The following is a 16186-nucleotide window of genomic DNA, read 5'->3' as shown; positions in this document are numbered from 1 at the left end:
TATTCAGAGCTTTTAGCAATGTTGAAGAGGAGCCATCAGTAAATTCCCTACTAAATAATTCTTTAGAACCCTTGCTGTGCCATTACCCTATGACTAAAGTGACAACTTTCCATTGCCATGCTTTAGAGTACCATATTTACTAAAGCCAGCATGGCAGCCGAGTGGGCTGGTGCTTTATAACAGGAAAAAAGACAGTGACCACAAAAACATTTGCTCTTTTGAAGGGGTTGTTTTACTGAAATGTCACAGCTATGTTTGTAGTTAGTTATGAACCAACTAGAAATAGAATTGTCACCTTTCAGCCTGAGCTTTTATTTCTGCCTCAACATCAAATTTCATCACCCATAGCCGATGCAACAGGGCCAGTCCATTCTGCTCATCTGTGTCTGGTGTTGGTAACACCATTTCAAGTTCCATTAATCCCTAAAGGATAAAAATAATCAATGTTAATAGGATGTTGTGCAAGTCAGGAGGGAAGACTACATTGAGATAAGGTATAATGGAAAGATTTACAGGTGCTCTGTTCTTTTTAACTCGAACCTGGTTTTGACTTTCAATCACTAATGCAAAACACTAATGTGTGAATAAGACCTAAGTGTGACGACTACTTACCCGCAGAGCAGCATCTCGCACATTTGAGCAGGATGACTGTAAAGCTGTAAGTAAAACATCAATTTCCTCCTGCTCTGCATAAGTGCATCCTTCTCCTCCGCCACTGCTAGTACACAGTGATGTCAGGGCATTGGAAGCCAAGACCTGTAAACAATTCAATATTGTACGGATTAGGAGTAATAGTAATACAACAGGCAATAAATGCCCTTTACAATTCCTTTACAGTATAGGAAACCTGCTCCCCCAACTAACTTTTTTTTTTCACTAATTCAGCATTTAGATAAGCAGGTTCAATTGCTTATCTTTTGCTCACTAGGTAGAGTAAAACGGCTTTCACATGGCAGTGTTTTGGTCAGTATTCTGGGCATTTGTTCTGACGTGTTTTGCATTTTTACCTCCTCCCTTAAAAGTCTACGGGGAAAGTACATGGTTTTTGCTGGTAAAATTAACATGCTGCGTTCTTCAAAAAAAACATGCATTTTTTTTTAGAAAATGAGGCATTGTAGGAATGAGAGTAAATAAAATTTGACAAATTTTGCCGGAGATTTTCGGGTTTTCTGCAACAGCCAAAAACACTGAATTTCCACAACACGTGGCCTGAGCCTTAAAATGAGATCCATAAAAGGGGAGAACAGAACTGAACACTGTATTGTCCACACTTACTTGTAATCTTGGGCTGGCTGTTCCTATTATTTTCGTTAATAACAACAGCATATCTGTGCGAGGCAACAACTCTGGACCATCCTAATAAGAAACAATAAAAGACACACAAATGCAACGTAAATAAATGTATTCCAGTAACGAATAATACTGGTCCCTGTAAACTGACTTACTTACTTCATCAGTAAATTTAGTCTGACTGTTAGAAGAGCGGAGCTGACAATGAACAGTGATAATTTGCAAGGTTTCTACTAGCAGTTCTTCATTATCTTCGCTGTTATTACTTGTCTCCATTAGCACCATTTTCAAGAGGGGGAAAACAAAGGAGAAAGCTGGAGCAGAAAGAGGGGATGTCCCTGCAAGAAAGCAAAACATACAATCATGTTGTGGTCCGAATCTGAGATACTCACTGCTTTGATGAACCCTGCACCAAAACCCATAAGGACACTGCAATTTCATGGGGAACAACCATGTAGCTTAGACTAAAGGGGTTTTCAGAGCTAGCTTATCCCTTTCTATTCAGATAAAGTAAAAACAGAACATGTTTACCGCCATGTTGTAAATACTTCCTACTGATGTCCAACTGATGAATATGCTGTATCTTAGGGGGTCATAACACAGTTATGCAAGTAAATTTTGCACTGCGCACTGATGCACTTATCCTGAGACAATGTGGTATCACTGTAGACAGTGCAGGGAATATAATATTATGTGTACGGGGGGCAGAAATACCAGAAGCATTAAAAGGCTCTCCCAAAATTTAAATGTACACTAGTGAGGTATAGAGGTATAACCTACGCCAATTTCCTATTGTGAAGTATAGTAAATCTAATGGATTCAAAGCATCCCCGGCACCGTCCATTTCTCTCTAAGGGTGCATTCACACTACGTATACGGCAGCTTATTCTGAACGTAAAACACGTTCAGAATAAGCGGCGTAAAAAGCAGTTCCAATTCATTTCTATGGGAGCCGGCATACGAGCGCTCCCCATAGAAATGAATGGGCTGCTTTTTTCACTACGAGCACTCCCATTGAAGTGAATGGGATGTGCTGGCGTGTACGGCTAGCTCTGCTCATGCCGAGCCGTACACGCTGGCACTTCCCATTCACTTCAATGGGACTGCTCGTAGTGAAAAAAGCAGCCCATTCATTTCTATGGGGAGCGCTCGTATGCCGGCTCCCATAGAAATGAATGGAACTGCTTTATACGCCGCTGATTCTGAACGTGTTTTACGTTCAGAATAAGCTGCCGTATACGTAGTGTGAATGCACCCTAAAATGGCGAGCAGGTCAGAAAATGGACAATTTGATAGGTTGCCAGTGGATATGACCATGTGTGCAGGAACTTGCTATGGTCTGGCACTTGTCAGCAAACCAGCCATGATTTTCTTATTTTGTCTAAGGTTATATTTTCATGCATGTAGTGTCTGTATCTGATAACCTGTTCACAATAAGGAAATCGTGGCTGGGTTTATGGCAAGTCCTAGACCATAGAAAGTTCTTGCATTCATGGTTGTATCCACTGGCAACCAATCAAAACCCTAGCAAAAGACTGGCACCACTAAGAGGGGCGGTGACGCTGAGGACTCCCCTGGACAGTACTTGTCTATAGACTAGTACTGGGGGTGTTCCTCACAGCTTAGCGTCATGGCTGGGTGGTAAGGAACCCCCCCCCCCCTCTGACAGTACAGGGCTACGGACAGTACAGTCAGGAGGGGCGTTCCCAGCTACATTGTCACGAACGCCCTTCTGACAGTGAAAAGGTATCGGTAATTGTACCAATATCTCTTCCCCATGAATTCAGCGCACAGTTGGCTTTCTAGTGGTATATAAAACTGCATGTGCCCGAAGATATGAAAGGTCCTCTTTAAGCCATTGAATATTTTTGACTTATTAGTGTTTTAAACATTTGGAGTACTTTTTTAAAAAAAATAAATTCATAGTTAAACATCTTGCATATATAATTTTAAAAAAACGCAGAGTTGTAAACTTTTTCTTTATTCATCTTGGTAGTGCCAATCTTTTTTGTCTTGATCAGTTGCCAATGGATATGACCATGAACGCAGGACCTTTCTGTGGTCCGGGGTTGGTCACAAAACTCAGCTATGATTTCTTAATGCTGGACAGGTTATCAGACAGTGAAACAACATGCATAAGGAAATCATTAATTTCTGATAGGCGCAAACAACACCCTCTTTTCTCCAAAGAGGTAAGTGGTAACACCCTTGTTACTCCAAAGGGCTCATTTTCACCATTTCATAAAGGGAATACACTACATGATTCAGGTGCCACTGACCTAGCTATCTGAAGGAGTGGATTCTTGAGATGGATTCCCTTTAAGAGAACAAGCAACAAAAACTCACCAGAAGTAAAATAATCCGGCTCTCTATTTCACCTGACATTTGCAATATACTGTACAGTAAAAACACTAAGAAGTGGTCTAAGGAACAGGTGATTTACTGTTCAGTCACAAGTGTATTTTGAAGCTGCAGAAACAAAAACACAGCTTTTGTCACCTGGATCATCTTTTCGCTTCGGGACTGTATAACTTTGTAGGAGGTTTACTGCTCTCTTCACGGCTACTGGCAAGTCTTCTTGGCACCAGGCGGGATCAAGACTACATTCTGGTTTCAACAAGCGTAGGGTAACATGGGCAAGCAATTTTCCTATGAAAGAAAGAAGCCAGATATCATCACTGCCAGTTCTGAGAGATGTACAGGAAAGCCTCATCACAAGGACAATTTTTGTTCCAGACATTGCTAAAATAATCATGCGTGAAAAACGAGAAAGATGTTTACCAAATGTCTTTAAATAAGCAGGCATGACACAGCCAGCTAACTGCACAAAAAGGACATGGATCCGGGAAGCAGCTAGTGGAGACCTGAGTAAAGGCAATAAGCTGCTGGTCAGCGTTGGAATGTGCTGCGAAAGACCAGGGGAGTTCTGCTGGATGATACAGTCTAGAAGTCGAAGAGTGTTTTCCAGCTCCGTGTCCAACTAAGAGGAAAGACAATACAAACATTATTGATCAGCAATGAGCATTCCATAAGACACTATAAGGCTGTATTCACACAGAGTAACGCCAGCCGTTTTTTGGGTCAGTTCACACGTGAAAACCGCCTAGCTTATTTGTGCGAGGTAAAAAACCGCGGGGAGTTTTTTCGACGCAGTTTTTTGCATTCCGCGTGGTTTTTGACGCGGTTTTCGCTAGGGTTTTTCTTTCTATATGTGCTATAGAAACTGCAGGCGAAAACCGCACGGTTTTTTGCAAAAAACCGCGCGGTTTTTTACCGCGCGCTTTTTGCCTCCCATTCACTTCTATGCAATTCTTCAGGCGTTTTCCGCCTGAAGAAAGGTCATGTCGCTTCTTCAGGCGTAAAACGCTAGGAGGATAAAAAAAAAGCTAGCGGTCTACATAGACCACCATGTTAAAGGGGCGGTTTTTGAAGCGAATTCCGCTGTCAAAAACCGCTCCTTTGCCCACGTGTGAACTAGCCCTTTGTGTGCTTTTTGCACATAGCGCCGCGTTAACGCCGCGTAGCGCCGCGCTTTAGTGTCAGAAGGGCGTTTCTGACTGTTAGCCAGGAACGTCTTTCTGCCTCGTGGCGCCTATCGCGCTGTACTGTGGAGCCGGGAGGAACTCCCCCCTCCCGCTCCTGATAATACTCGTCTATGGACGAGCTGTGTGTCCTCTTTAAATAAGCTAGCAGTATGGATAGGATCCTCGAGTAGGGAATACCCCACTAAGTACCTTTTGGGGGATTGGAAGTGTCCAGACAGAGGAAAGATGTTACTCAAAACTCTATGCCATGTGTGAAATCTTACAAATGACCTCACAGCAATCCATTTATTTCATGGTAACAGGCACTGTCGGCTCCCTAGCTGTAGATAATACTGCGTGATGAGGACATGAAAGATCTGCTTTAAAAACTAGTTTCTATTCTATGGGAATGATAGGTATCACACCCAAACATAATTTTCATACCATATGATACATTCATGCATTAAATATATAGTGCTATGTGCAAAATACTTTGACCAGAACAAAACTCTGGGTCATATTACTGAGATGAACAACAATTGTAGGGAAGGGGGGAGACCTTTTTCAGCACAGTAAAACTGGTCTAGCTTTTAACCCTATATACTCCGTGGAAATGAAATTTGCTTCTAACTCAGATCTGACTTATTAGTGTTATCTTTGAGGCTGCTCTTACACGACCGTAGTTTAAGACCGCAAATGGTCCGCAATTGAGGGTTTTCAATTGCGGACTATTTGAGGACACATTATATTCAATGCGGCCTCTTACACCACAGGATATTTTATCCGTGGTGTGCCGGGCCGCAACCGAGGTCCGCAATTTACAGAGCATGTCCGTAATGGCCGTAATTCACGGCACTGCACGGACTCGCCCATAGAACTCTATGGGCGAGTGTGGCAGTTTACGGGCATCTGCGGAGTCTATGTTGATGATCAGCAACTTGCAGACCGTAAAAGCATTACGGTCGTGTAAGATCAGCCTGAAACTGGTAGTTGCCTTGTAGTAAGATGTAAGATTAGATTTTAGATTCTTCTCACCTCCTTCAGTCTCTTACGGATTTGACTCTCTTTTTCAATTTGTGCTTGCAGCATTTCCTTCTGTTTACTTGTTAGCTGAAGCTCTTCCTTTATACCTTTCTTCTTCTTTATCTCCTGAAAAGGATCACAATTTTTCCCAAACATGAATTAAAACTTGAGATCACATTGAATAAAAGTGTAAAATAACTAAAGACTGGCAGACTGTTACAGACTTTTTAACCCATTCCTTCCCAATGGTGACATAAGTTTTTTATTTTTCCATTCGCAGAGCCATAGAAGGGCTGAATGTTTGCGGGACAAATTGTTCTTCATAATGGTACCATTTATTTTTCTGTACAATGTACTGGGAAGCTTGAAAAAAATTCAAGATGGGGAGGAAATGGGAGAAAAAGTGCATTTGTGTAACATTATTGTAGGCTTTGTTTTCACAGGGTTCACTATGCAGCCAAAATGACATGTCACCTGTATTCTATGTTTCAGTACGATTTCGGGGATTCCAAATTTATATAGTTTTATTTACATTTTCAACCCATTAATAAAAATCTAAAACTTCGCGAAAGTTTTTTTTCTAAAGTCATTATATTCTGACACATAAATATCTTAGACTTCCGTGTACGGGGATGGATAAGACGGCCTTTTTTGTGGAACCAGGTGTACTTTTAAGATATACCATTTTGGGTAACGTCTATTGCTTTGATCACTCTTTTTTTTTTTTTTTTTTTTAAATCAAATTTTGATCAGATGCAAAATGGCACCTAGTTCAACTTTGACCAAGATGCCAGAGGAAGGGGGGAGGGGGGGGCGGTTAATGTCCGCGATAAGTGAGGACACTAATTGAGGGGCATTAGTTCTGGGTGTCTGCTGTATAATACAGCAGACACCCGGCGGCTAGGACAATTGGTCAGTTCCTGAGCAGCCGCCACGTTTAAATAAAAGGGTTAAAGAATCTGTCTTTTTCACAGACCCATTCACCCCAATTTTTTTTAAAAAAAACAGAGCATGATCTATTTTCTTACAGACCACAGTCTCTGTGCAATTTCTTCAGATCTTAACAAAGCTTATTTAAATGAGCAGCAAAACTGGAAATTGTACAAAGCAATGGGAATAGAAATATATAAGTAAAACAGCCAAAAACACAATGAGAAAAATAAAACTATACAAAAAAGATATCATGATAGTACCTCTTTCAGCTCCAGCTCAATTATTTGCTCCTTGAATGAGTAAGCTTTATTCTCTCTCTTCATATTGGCCTTTTTTAAACTATCCTGTTGAGCACTAACAAAAATAAAGAGAAAAATTTTATTAAAAAAAATAAAAAAGAACCAAAACATGTTGAAAACTAGAATTAAAATGAGAAGATTTCCAAGAATTTAAAGGTGTTTTTCAGGACTATAAATAATAACCTTAGCATAGGTCACCGATTTGACATCCCCCACCAATCAGCTGTTTAAAGTGGTTGATGTACTTATCTGAGCACCATATTCATTTGTCATATACAGTAGCCTGTTTTCAGTTAAATGAATGTCACTTAAATGAAATGGACTGAGCTGCAATATACCAATGCACAGTGCTAAGCTTGGTAATCTGTGAAGCTTGTCTGAACACTGTGGCTTCTTCAAACAGCTGATCTGTGGGGGTGCCAGGTGTCAGCCCCCTATCAATCCGACACTGACAACTGATGCTGTGGACAGCGTCAACATCAAAGTCACAAAAAACTTCTTGAAAGCCAAGAACTGTAGTTTAGCTATGCATGGCAATCCTACTGAAAGGTGAGTGATAAACCGCTCTGTTCATTCTATTGATTGGCAGGGATCTGGTTGGTTGGAACTCCACCAATCTACATGTTGTGCTCTATCTTAAGATGGGAATACCCATTTAATTACACAATATGCAGGGCTGAGTTTTCAAACAGGCACATGCCTATAAACTGAATACTCTCCAGGTCGAGTTATACAGTAGTTCATTCCAAAGTCTCAATGTAACACTGTTCGTATACATTTAAAGAAGTTGTCCAGGCAAAATGTAATTTTTTCACTGCCCCTCGGCTTAGTTAAATAATAAATTTAATGTCCAGTTTTGCTTGGACAACCCCCTTAAGTATAATTATAAGGGGATCTATCATTTACCAAGCTACATCATTGGCAGCAGGGAGTTCATAATTATTAAATCAAAGTGATAATTACCTATGTAAAATAGATTTGTCAAACAATTCTCCCTCTGGGGTCTGCATGATAGCATACTCTTCTCTGGTAACTAGGCACAGGGCTGGATTTTGCAGGGATTCTGTTATAATACCTATCAGTCTCGGAAGAACTCTGTTTGGAGAAATACGTGACAATGTCCCAGCTGCATTGAGGACAGCCTGCAAAAAAAAGAATGCCCCAAGGGAAAAATTCAGAAATTAACATATAAATGTTCATCCAAATGCAGAAGACACATTATATAAAATATGTATATAATATATATAGTGCTGTGAAAGTTTTAGACAGGCGTGTGAAAAAAAAAAACAAAGTAGGAAAGATGTCATACACAGAAGTAAGCATAATCCAGTTGCTCCAATGTGGAGGCTAAACAAACATCTATGAGCAGAAAAGGAATTTACAGTCCACCAAAGATTTTGGCCTTCAATGACTGCAATTATAACTTTACTATAAACTAGAATTTGTTACAAAACATACACTTAGCATTCAGTAGTAATGTGAACGGACCTGATCACTAGTAGTATTAGACATGATCACAGGTAGAAAATCCTCAAATCGCCTGTTTATGAATTCAGCAGGGTCAATCTTCAGCTTGTATAGGAGGTCTACCCATAGGTCTCTGTACAAAGAGGCTGTGTTTATAAAAGGAAAAGTTAGAATGGGCTACACATAAGTTCATCTTATTTTTCTTCTAGGTTTGTCTTTTTCTCACCAACTATTGGATGGTTTGCTAACACCAGAAGCTCCTGAGCCAGATTATCTGCTTCCGAAGAGTCAGACTCCAACCCTGGCACACATGTAAGAATGTAAATTGCTTCCTGGAGGATCCTTGGAGTTATGTGAAATTTTCCAGGCTCTGGTGCTTCTTCAGAATCGGTGATTAAATTATCAACTGATACCAGCTGTGATGAAGAAGAACATTGCGGAAAGTTCTACTAAAACAGTCTTTAAAAATCGCTCTCAGTAAAGTAACGTATATTTCTGTACCTTGTTTGAATTTAGGACAAGCTTCAGTTCTGACAGCAGGCCACACAAAAGTTTGGGACCCCCAAGAGAGGCCAGCAGCTTCTTGATGGTTTGTTGACACTGCTTACGTACTTTCCATGAGCGACTCAGTAGGATAGTAATTAAAGCATGGTAGTACGGTCTATAAGAAAAAACAAAATGATGATAAACCATGTGTACAACACAGAAACAAAATTCATCAAACTATCAGAACTTGTGAACTTACTGAGCACGGTTGTCAGGGAACCTATGGATATGGTCTAGTAAAAGCCTCTCACATAACTGTAAAAGTGTGCAAAGGCCTAGGGAAGACAAAACATTAGGATTATTTTCTTAACTACTAGGATTTAAAGGTGTTGTCCCATCAAAACAACTTATGTTGTATCCAAAGAATGGGAAAAATTTGTAGATCAGTGGAAATCTCACTACTGGGATCCCCACTGATCATGATGACACAGGTGTTTTGCTTCTAATTCTACATGGAGCAGTAAATGGCACTCCATCCATTCTAGGTAGCCAATAACCAAGCCAACAATAACCAAAATAACATTTCTATGTAGGGATAAATTTCAGAATAGTGGGTGTCTGACCACTGGGACTCCCATCAATCTGTGTATAGGGAATGAACGACTTGGTGGGACAACCATCTTAAAAAACAATACAACAGATCGAAAAGAAAACGAAGAAAACGTTCACTTTATATCTAACCATAAGCAAAATATACACACAAAAACAAACAGGGTTTAGCAGGCTGGGACATGAAATAGCAATTTTAAAGGGATTCTATCACTCAGACAATTTTTTCTAGGTACCACGTTGGAATAGCCTTAAGAAAGGCTATTCTTCTCCTACCTTTCGTCGTCTTCTCCGCACCGCCGTTTGCCTACAATCCCGGTTCTTGTCGGTATGCAAATTAGCTCTTTTGCAGCACTGGGGGCGGGCCCCAGTGCTCAAACAGCACTGGGGGCGTCCCCAATGCTGCGAGAGAACTCTCTCCAGTGCCGCCTCCATCTTCGTCAGCAGCGTCATCTTCAGCCCCTTCTTCCAGAAGTGGCTCGTAACTTCCAGGCCTCGGGCAGAGCAGACTGCGCATGCCCACAGGCCACGAGAAAATGGCCGCTTGCACAGCACTGTAAGCGGCCATTTTCTTGTGGCCTGTGGGCATGCGCAGTCTGCTCTGCCCAAGGCCCGAGGCCTAGAAGTTATGAGCCACCGCCGGAAGAAGAGGCTGAAGATGACGCTGCTGATGAAGATGGAGGCGGCACTGGAGAGAGTTCTCTCGCAGCATTGGGGACGCCCCCAGTGCTGTTTGAGCGGTGGGGCCTGCCCCCAGTGCTGTGAGACAGCTAATTTGCATACCGACAAGAATCGGGATTCTAGGCGAACGGAAGCGCGGAGAAGATGGCGAAAGGTAAGAGAAGAATAGCCTTTCTTAAGGCTATTCCGACGTGGTACCTAGAAAAAATTGTGTCTGAGTGATAGGATCCCTTTAATTAAACACCAAGCAGGAAAAAAGGTGGATAAAAATGAGAAACTAGGAAATGCTGATTAAATCCATCATTTATCCAAGATTATTACAGTTAGGCTTGACTTTTACTTACACTCCTCAGTTGCTGAAGAAAGAAACTTATCAGAAGTGAAGATCTGTTTCTTATCATCAGACAGCAATTGCCAATAGTTGTTAAGCTTGTTTTCTGTATCAAAAACACAAATACAATACAGTATAACAGTCAATGCATTTGGTCTGAAATATAAAATGTAGTCAAAGAGTCATTGTCATGTGAAAAAACCCTAAGCGACCAGAATGCTTTATGCCAAATAAACATCTAATAGCACCTGGTAAGGGGTCTGACAGCACGAACATCAGCTATAAACTAAACAGACACATATCGGGGAAATGCATATCGGGGTAGGGGGGCGTATTGAGGCAAATCAGGATATGCTAGATACCCTTTAGATGCTGCAGTCACTATTGACCATGGCATCTTAGTGGTTATATAGACACAAATCAAAATTATCTTCAATTATGGGTGTTGCAGCAAGGTGTCAGCTGTATGTTACAATGGACACTGCTGGTAAGGGCAATGACGTATTATTAAATGGTGTGGGAAGGGGTTAAATCTCATCCATTTTCCTGCTAATATAAACAATGTGAATTTGTTTAAAAAGTTTATACCATATGAACTTATCCTAAAGTTTAAAGAGTAAACTTAATCAGTGAGATCCCTACTAACTTCTATAGATGCAGGATGACAAAAGATGATACAGCCACAAACTTACCAACTTGACTTTCAGTTAGGGAAATCCTGCATACAAGTACAGCAGCAGCCAGGGCTTCTGTTAACAAGGATATTTGGGCACTTTGTGCTGAAGCTTTCTCCACCGTTTGAATCAAAAAGGGTAAAAGTCCTAGAGCTTGTCCCAGAGTATCCCCTGCAGAAAAAGACATCTTCTTAATTTGTGCCATTTTTGTTAGCAGTGTAGGTTCATTTAGCAGTTTATGAACTCATGCAAAGCACAACAGTCTTTACTCCTCTCTCATCCTCTCTCTGAGTAAAGGTAAGCAAAACCGATCACAGCCAATGAAACGGAGCACTGACTTAAAGGGGTTTTCCCAACATACATTTTTTAAAAAACTTGAACAACCATGCTCATAAACCATCTGCACTCTACTTGTGACTACATCTACCTCCTATGCACCATGTCTTTCAATATCAGAGCTTAAATAGCCCATCAGGCACCAAAACTAACTGTGCTTGTTGCTCAAGTACAATGAAGGCTAAAGAAATAATTCCAACTGCACTGGAACCAGTGGAGTTGTGCATTTTAATAGATACTAAGAACATGAACTGGTAGAAGCGATGAAAGGTCCTCTTTAAGCAAGCACCTATTTGTTTCAGCAATAGGTTTGAATCTCAGAAGTGAGGACCCCCCCACACATCAAAACTTTTGACATCTCACTACAACATGTCATAAGTTTTCTGAAACTATTTGTTTGCTTATTTATATAGTGCCATCGTAATTCCGAAGTGTTTACTGACGTTATCAATCACTGTCCCATATGGGGCTCACAATGTACATTATCAGTATGTCTTTGGAGTGTGGGAGGAAACTGGAGACCCCGGAGGAAACCCACACAAACACGGGGAGAACATACAAACTCCTAGTAGATGTTGTCTTCGGTCGAATTTGAACCTAGGACTCCAGCGAAACTACATTTTAAATAGCTGAACTTACCCTTGAACGATACCAACATGCATTGGCAATATGCATGCCTCACTCCTGAGGTGCTAGTCTTGAGAGAGGCTGCTTTCTGAAACCACTCTATAAGCTTCTTAGGAACTTCAGTAGTGAACTTATGGCACCACTGAGTAAGCACCGAAACTGCATGAATAAGAGTCCCTTCATGAACTACAAGACACAATAAAAGAGTAATTTTACAACCTATACAGGACACTTAGACTTTTATTATATACTGTACATACACAGTTTTGTTTGTAAGTATTATATGCTATGTTTGTATCTGTACAGATTTTCACATTAGTGGCCCCCCGGAGACACTTGTGGGTGGGGTCTCTTACCAGTTTACTATCTTGGTTGCTTACGAAAAGGAAACCTGTTACATGGAAAATGCTGTAAATTTTGAAGGCAACAAGTTACAGAGCAGAACAGACTCCTGTAGGGGGTTGTGTGTAAACATTTGATATAACCTGTCATTTATCAATTAACAATTCCCCACTTTCTATGCTGAAAAGTCAAGGAAACAATCGTGCCAGTGACTGACAGTTCTCTGCACCCTCAGCCATAGAAAGGAGGATGTCAGTGGCTGATAGGATCGCCTCCTTGATGGTTCAGTATAGAATGAGCAGAGATTTCAATATATAAGTGAAAGGTTATACTGAATCTTTTCCCACATATCTATGCCTGTTACTCTGAGCCTTTTGGTGTTTTGTTACTCCAAATCTGTTCAGTCATTCCAAAGCTATAAGCCCTTTAGTGTTCAAGCAAACTAGAGAATAGTAGCTTAATGGTCAATAACACTGTATGATATACAGTACCTAGAGAATCTACAGTCCCAGGGATTTATCTGGATCTTACCAAAAAAAAGTACCTTAATTGCAAATGTGAGATTAGACAATAGCAAATATACATAATACCAAATATACATAGCAAACTAGTTTGTTCAAATAATCCCACAAAACAAAGAAAATAATGATACTCAGTGGTAATCATTCTTACCCTCCTGCTGTAGAAAAGGGATAAACAATTCTGAAACGGTCTTGCTCAGCTCCTGACTTGAAGTGCCAGAAACAACATGGCGACTTAGAGCTCCAATCCCTATAAGAAAATTCATAAAAATTACTGCCCATGGTTATAATCCGAACAATACTTTAGTTTTTTTTTTGACACAAAAGTATTTAAAGAGGTTGTCCAGGATATACAGTTTTGCGCAAGCAGGTTTGGGGGAAAAAAAACAAAACATACTCACCTGTCCCCAGTGCTCCGGTGTCTCCTGGACAGGTCCAGCAACACCAAGATGATACTGTCGGCGAAACTCCTTACCTAGGCCGCTGAGTGGCCAATCAATAGTCATGTGCGGCAAGGACTCCCACCGGAACAAGACCCTGGAAGAAACAGGACTGGGCAGCGGTGTGTGGGGGAGGGGATACATGAGTATGGTGTTTTGGGGCGTTTTTCTACAACTTCACCGGCCTCCTTGTGCAAAACTGTACATCCTGGACAACCCCTTTAACATTGCTTAACATTTTTCTTCTTAACACTGTACTACACTATTAAATACTGCCCAAATAAGTTACAGAAAACAAAAAAACAAAAAACTACAGGAGCAAAAAAAAAAAACCCAAAAAAACCCCCCAATGATATCCATATAGCTGCCTGCAACATCACTATCGTGACAAATTTATAACCTTATTAACAGGACAGATGCTAAATTATAGATAGTTGGTTGCCCCACAAACACAAGTAAGGGGGGGGGGGCTAGGGTTGGATTCCAGTCCTGTATCTCATAACAAGAAAATTTACAGTGAGGAGGAACTGATATTTAGCATATCTGCTGCCCCAAACTATTTTACTGGAAGATCAGCTGAGTTACCCCACTAGGCTGCATTTTCTTGTAGAAACGCCTGTAGCAACAGCATGTATGTTCAACACTGCTCTGTACAGTTCTCCCTATCCAGTAAATTACAAATGTTATTAACAGGAAAATGGCATAACATTAAAGGGATTTTCTGGAAATCTGTAAGATTTATGAGCAGTGGGGGGGGGGGGGTGTATATTTCAGGATCCTGAATAAGTTGCACATAATATCTCTCTGGGCCCTTGCTGAATTCCTTTGTGCCTCTAGTTTTCACACCAGGGCCTACTGATATTTCTTCTCACAAACTTTATGAGTACATTTTTGCATTTAGAAAAACATGCTATATCAAAGTAGAGAGGTAACACATGGAGCTGCACAAACTGCAACAAAGATTTATAGTGTCAATGCAGTTTGCAGTAAACATACCATTCTAAGCCCTGTAGTGCCATTAAAAGAAGTAGGAACACTTACCTGAAAGAACACTCATCTTCTGAGCTACAGCTGTAAGCTTTCCTTCTGAACCTGAAATATAATGGTATAACAATATATTATACAGAGAGTTTAAGGAACGTATTTACCTTTAGGCTTCGTCAGCATGCTGTTTTCCAAGCCAAATGTAAGATAAGTGTTTTCCGAACGGAAAATTGGAAGACAGTTGAACTGCAAACTTGCTTATGTACATGAAGCCTAAGGCTAGGGTCACATCTTTAACAGTTCCACATAACTGAAATCAGCAGAGAAAAGTCCTCCGTGCAGGATTTTAATCTCTTCTGATGTTTGGCGGTTTCTGCAACAGAGTCTCTGATGGGAGTCTTTCAGATTTACATATATTTTGTGCCTTACCTCCCAGAATAGCAAATAAATGCTTTGCTAATGACTCAACAGCAGCCGGGTCACTGCACTGATGCGCCAGGTTCTGCAAAGCCACCACTGCTCCATCCATAAGTTGTGGGTTGTTGGACTTCAATTGCCCTTAAAAAATAAGGAACATTTTCAATTAAAAGCTGTATGCAACCACCAATCGTTGAAACCTACTGTACAAGGATATATACAGGTATCATTAGAGAGGTTCTCTGCTCAGGACATCTCTTTCTTAGATTGGCTCTTTGATAATAAACTGACAACAAAGTGAACCTCTGCTAGGAATCTCAGCAAACAGTTGTAATCTGAGGTAAAAACCTGGCAGCAAGAAGCCAATTTCCTAACAGCACCAAAAGAAGAAAAACTAAATTCTGTACAGTGGTCATGGAAATCAATGGTTTGTTAGAGTAACACAGGACAGGTCAGGTCCAAAAGAGCAGGAAATGCTCTTCTGCTATTCACTTTTACCAAGAGATGAGGATTCCTTATTGAGTCAGAATTCTTCAATCAATAGGATACATAAAATTGTGATTTCTAAACCAGACAATCCCTGTAACCCTGATTGTAAATCTGAAAAAATTATATTTGTGCTTGCATGCACTATAAACTATACCGCCTATGATACATCACAAATAACATTGTGCAGTACTTACAAAATACTGCATTCATCCAAAACACTTCTTTGTTTTATTCCCTGCATGCAATACAGCGCAGTGCCCACTGTCAGTGCTGCACGCCAATCACATAATAGAGTATAGATAAAAGGCTAGAGAATTATCGTTGACTCATATAGATGGTATGCTCTGCATCTCTGATCTTCTAGAAAATGCTAATGCTATGACTTTGCCTGGGTTAGCAGGAGCTCAACATGACAAATACAACAAAACTCAAAACTGTAATTTCTTGAATCAAAGGTGTTACTAAGAGTTACGTTGAAGGGATTGTCTCACTAATAACAATTATCCCCTATTCACAGGATGAGGTATAATTGTTTGACTATTGGGGGTCTGAACACTGGACCAGCATGTTTCCCTGACTGTTCTTTGTGAATGGAAAGATGGTGTGCATGTATAGTCACTGCTCTATTCACACTGCCATAATGGTAGCCCCATACAAGTATATGAAGCAGTAGGCACACATGTGCACCACTGCTCTAATCGCATAGGACACTC

At 40.6% G+C, this 16186-nt stretch overlaps 1 protein-coding gene across 2 annotated transcripts in view; it reads right to left on the bottom strand.

Annotated features, from left to right (window-relative positions):
• Positions 1 to 16186, bottom strand: part of GCN1 (GCN1 activator of EIF2AK4) — a 48995-nt gene that overhangs the window by 16367 nt on the left and 16442 nt on the right. For both annotated transcript variants that reach the window (XM_075276214.1, XM_075276206.1), the window contains exons 11-29: positions 14997 to 15125; positions 14625 to 14675; positions 13295 to 13393; positions 12293 to 12466; positions 11336 to 11488; positions 10657 to 10749; positions 9282 to 9357; positions 9038 to 9197; positions 8763 to 8952; positions 8558 to 8682; positions 8033 to 8211; positions 7031 to 7124; positions 5850 to 5963; positions 4072 to 4270; positions 3790 to 3939; positions 1450 to 1628; positions 1276 to 1356; positions 613 to 756; positions 296 to 423 (exon numbers count right to left, since the gene is read on the bottom strand). In XM_075276214.1, the coding sequence (XP_075132315.1) occupies positions 296 to 423; positions 613 to 756; positions 1276 to 1356; positions 1450 to 1628; positions 3790 to 3939; positions 4072 to 4270; positions 5850 to 5963; positions 7031 to 7124; positions 8033 to 8211; positions 8558 to 8682; positions 8763 to 8952; positions 9038 to 9197; positions 9282 to 9357; positions 10657 to 10749; positions 11336 to 11488; positions 12293 to 12466; positions 13295 to 13393; positions 14625 to 14675; positions 14997 to 15125 (2518 nt within the window). The remainder of the gene's footprint in view (positions 1 to 295; positions 424 to 612; positions 757 to 1275; positions 1357 to 1449; positions 1629 to 3789; positions 3940 to 4071; positions 4271 to 5849; positions 5964 to 7030; positions 7125 to 8032; positions 8212 to 8557; positions 8683 to 8762; positions 8953 to 9037; positions 9198 to 9281; positions 9358 to 10656; positions 10750 to 11335; positions 11489 to 12292; positions 12467 to 13294; positions 13394 to 14624; positions 14676 to 14996; positions 15126 to 16186) is intronic.

The sequence above is a fragment of the Leptodactylus fuscus genome, chromosome 1 (genome assembly GCF_031893055.1).
Source record: "Leptodactylus fuscus isolate aLepFus1 chromosome 1, aLepFus1.hap2, whole genome shotgun sequence".
In the NCBI taxonomy this organism is placed as follows: domain Eukaryota; kingdom Metazoa; phylum Chordata; class Amphibia; order Anura; family Leptodactylidae; genus Leptodactylus; species Leptodactylus fuscus.
Note: the sequence above shows the minus strand (reverse complement) of the source record. Positions and strands in the feature narration are given on the sequence as shown.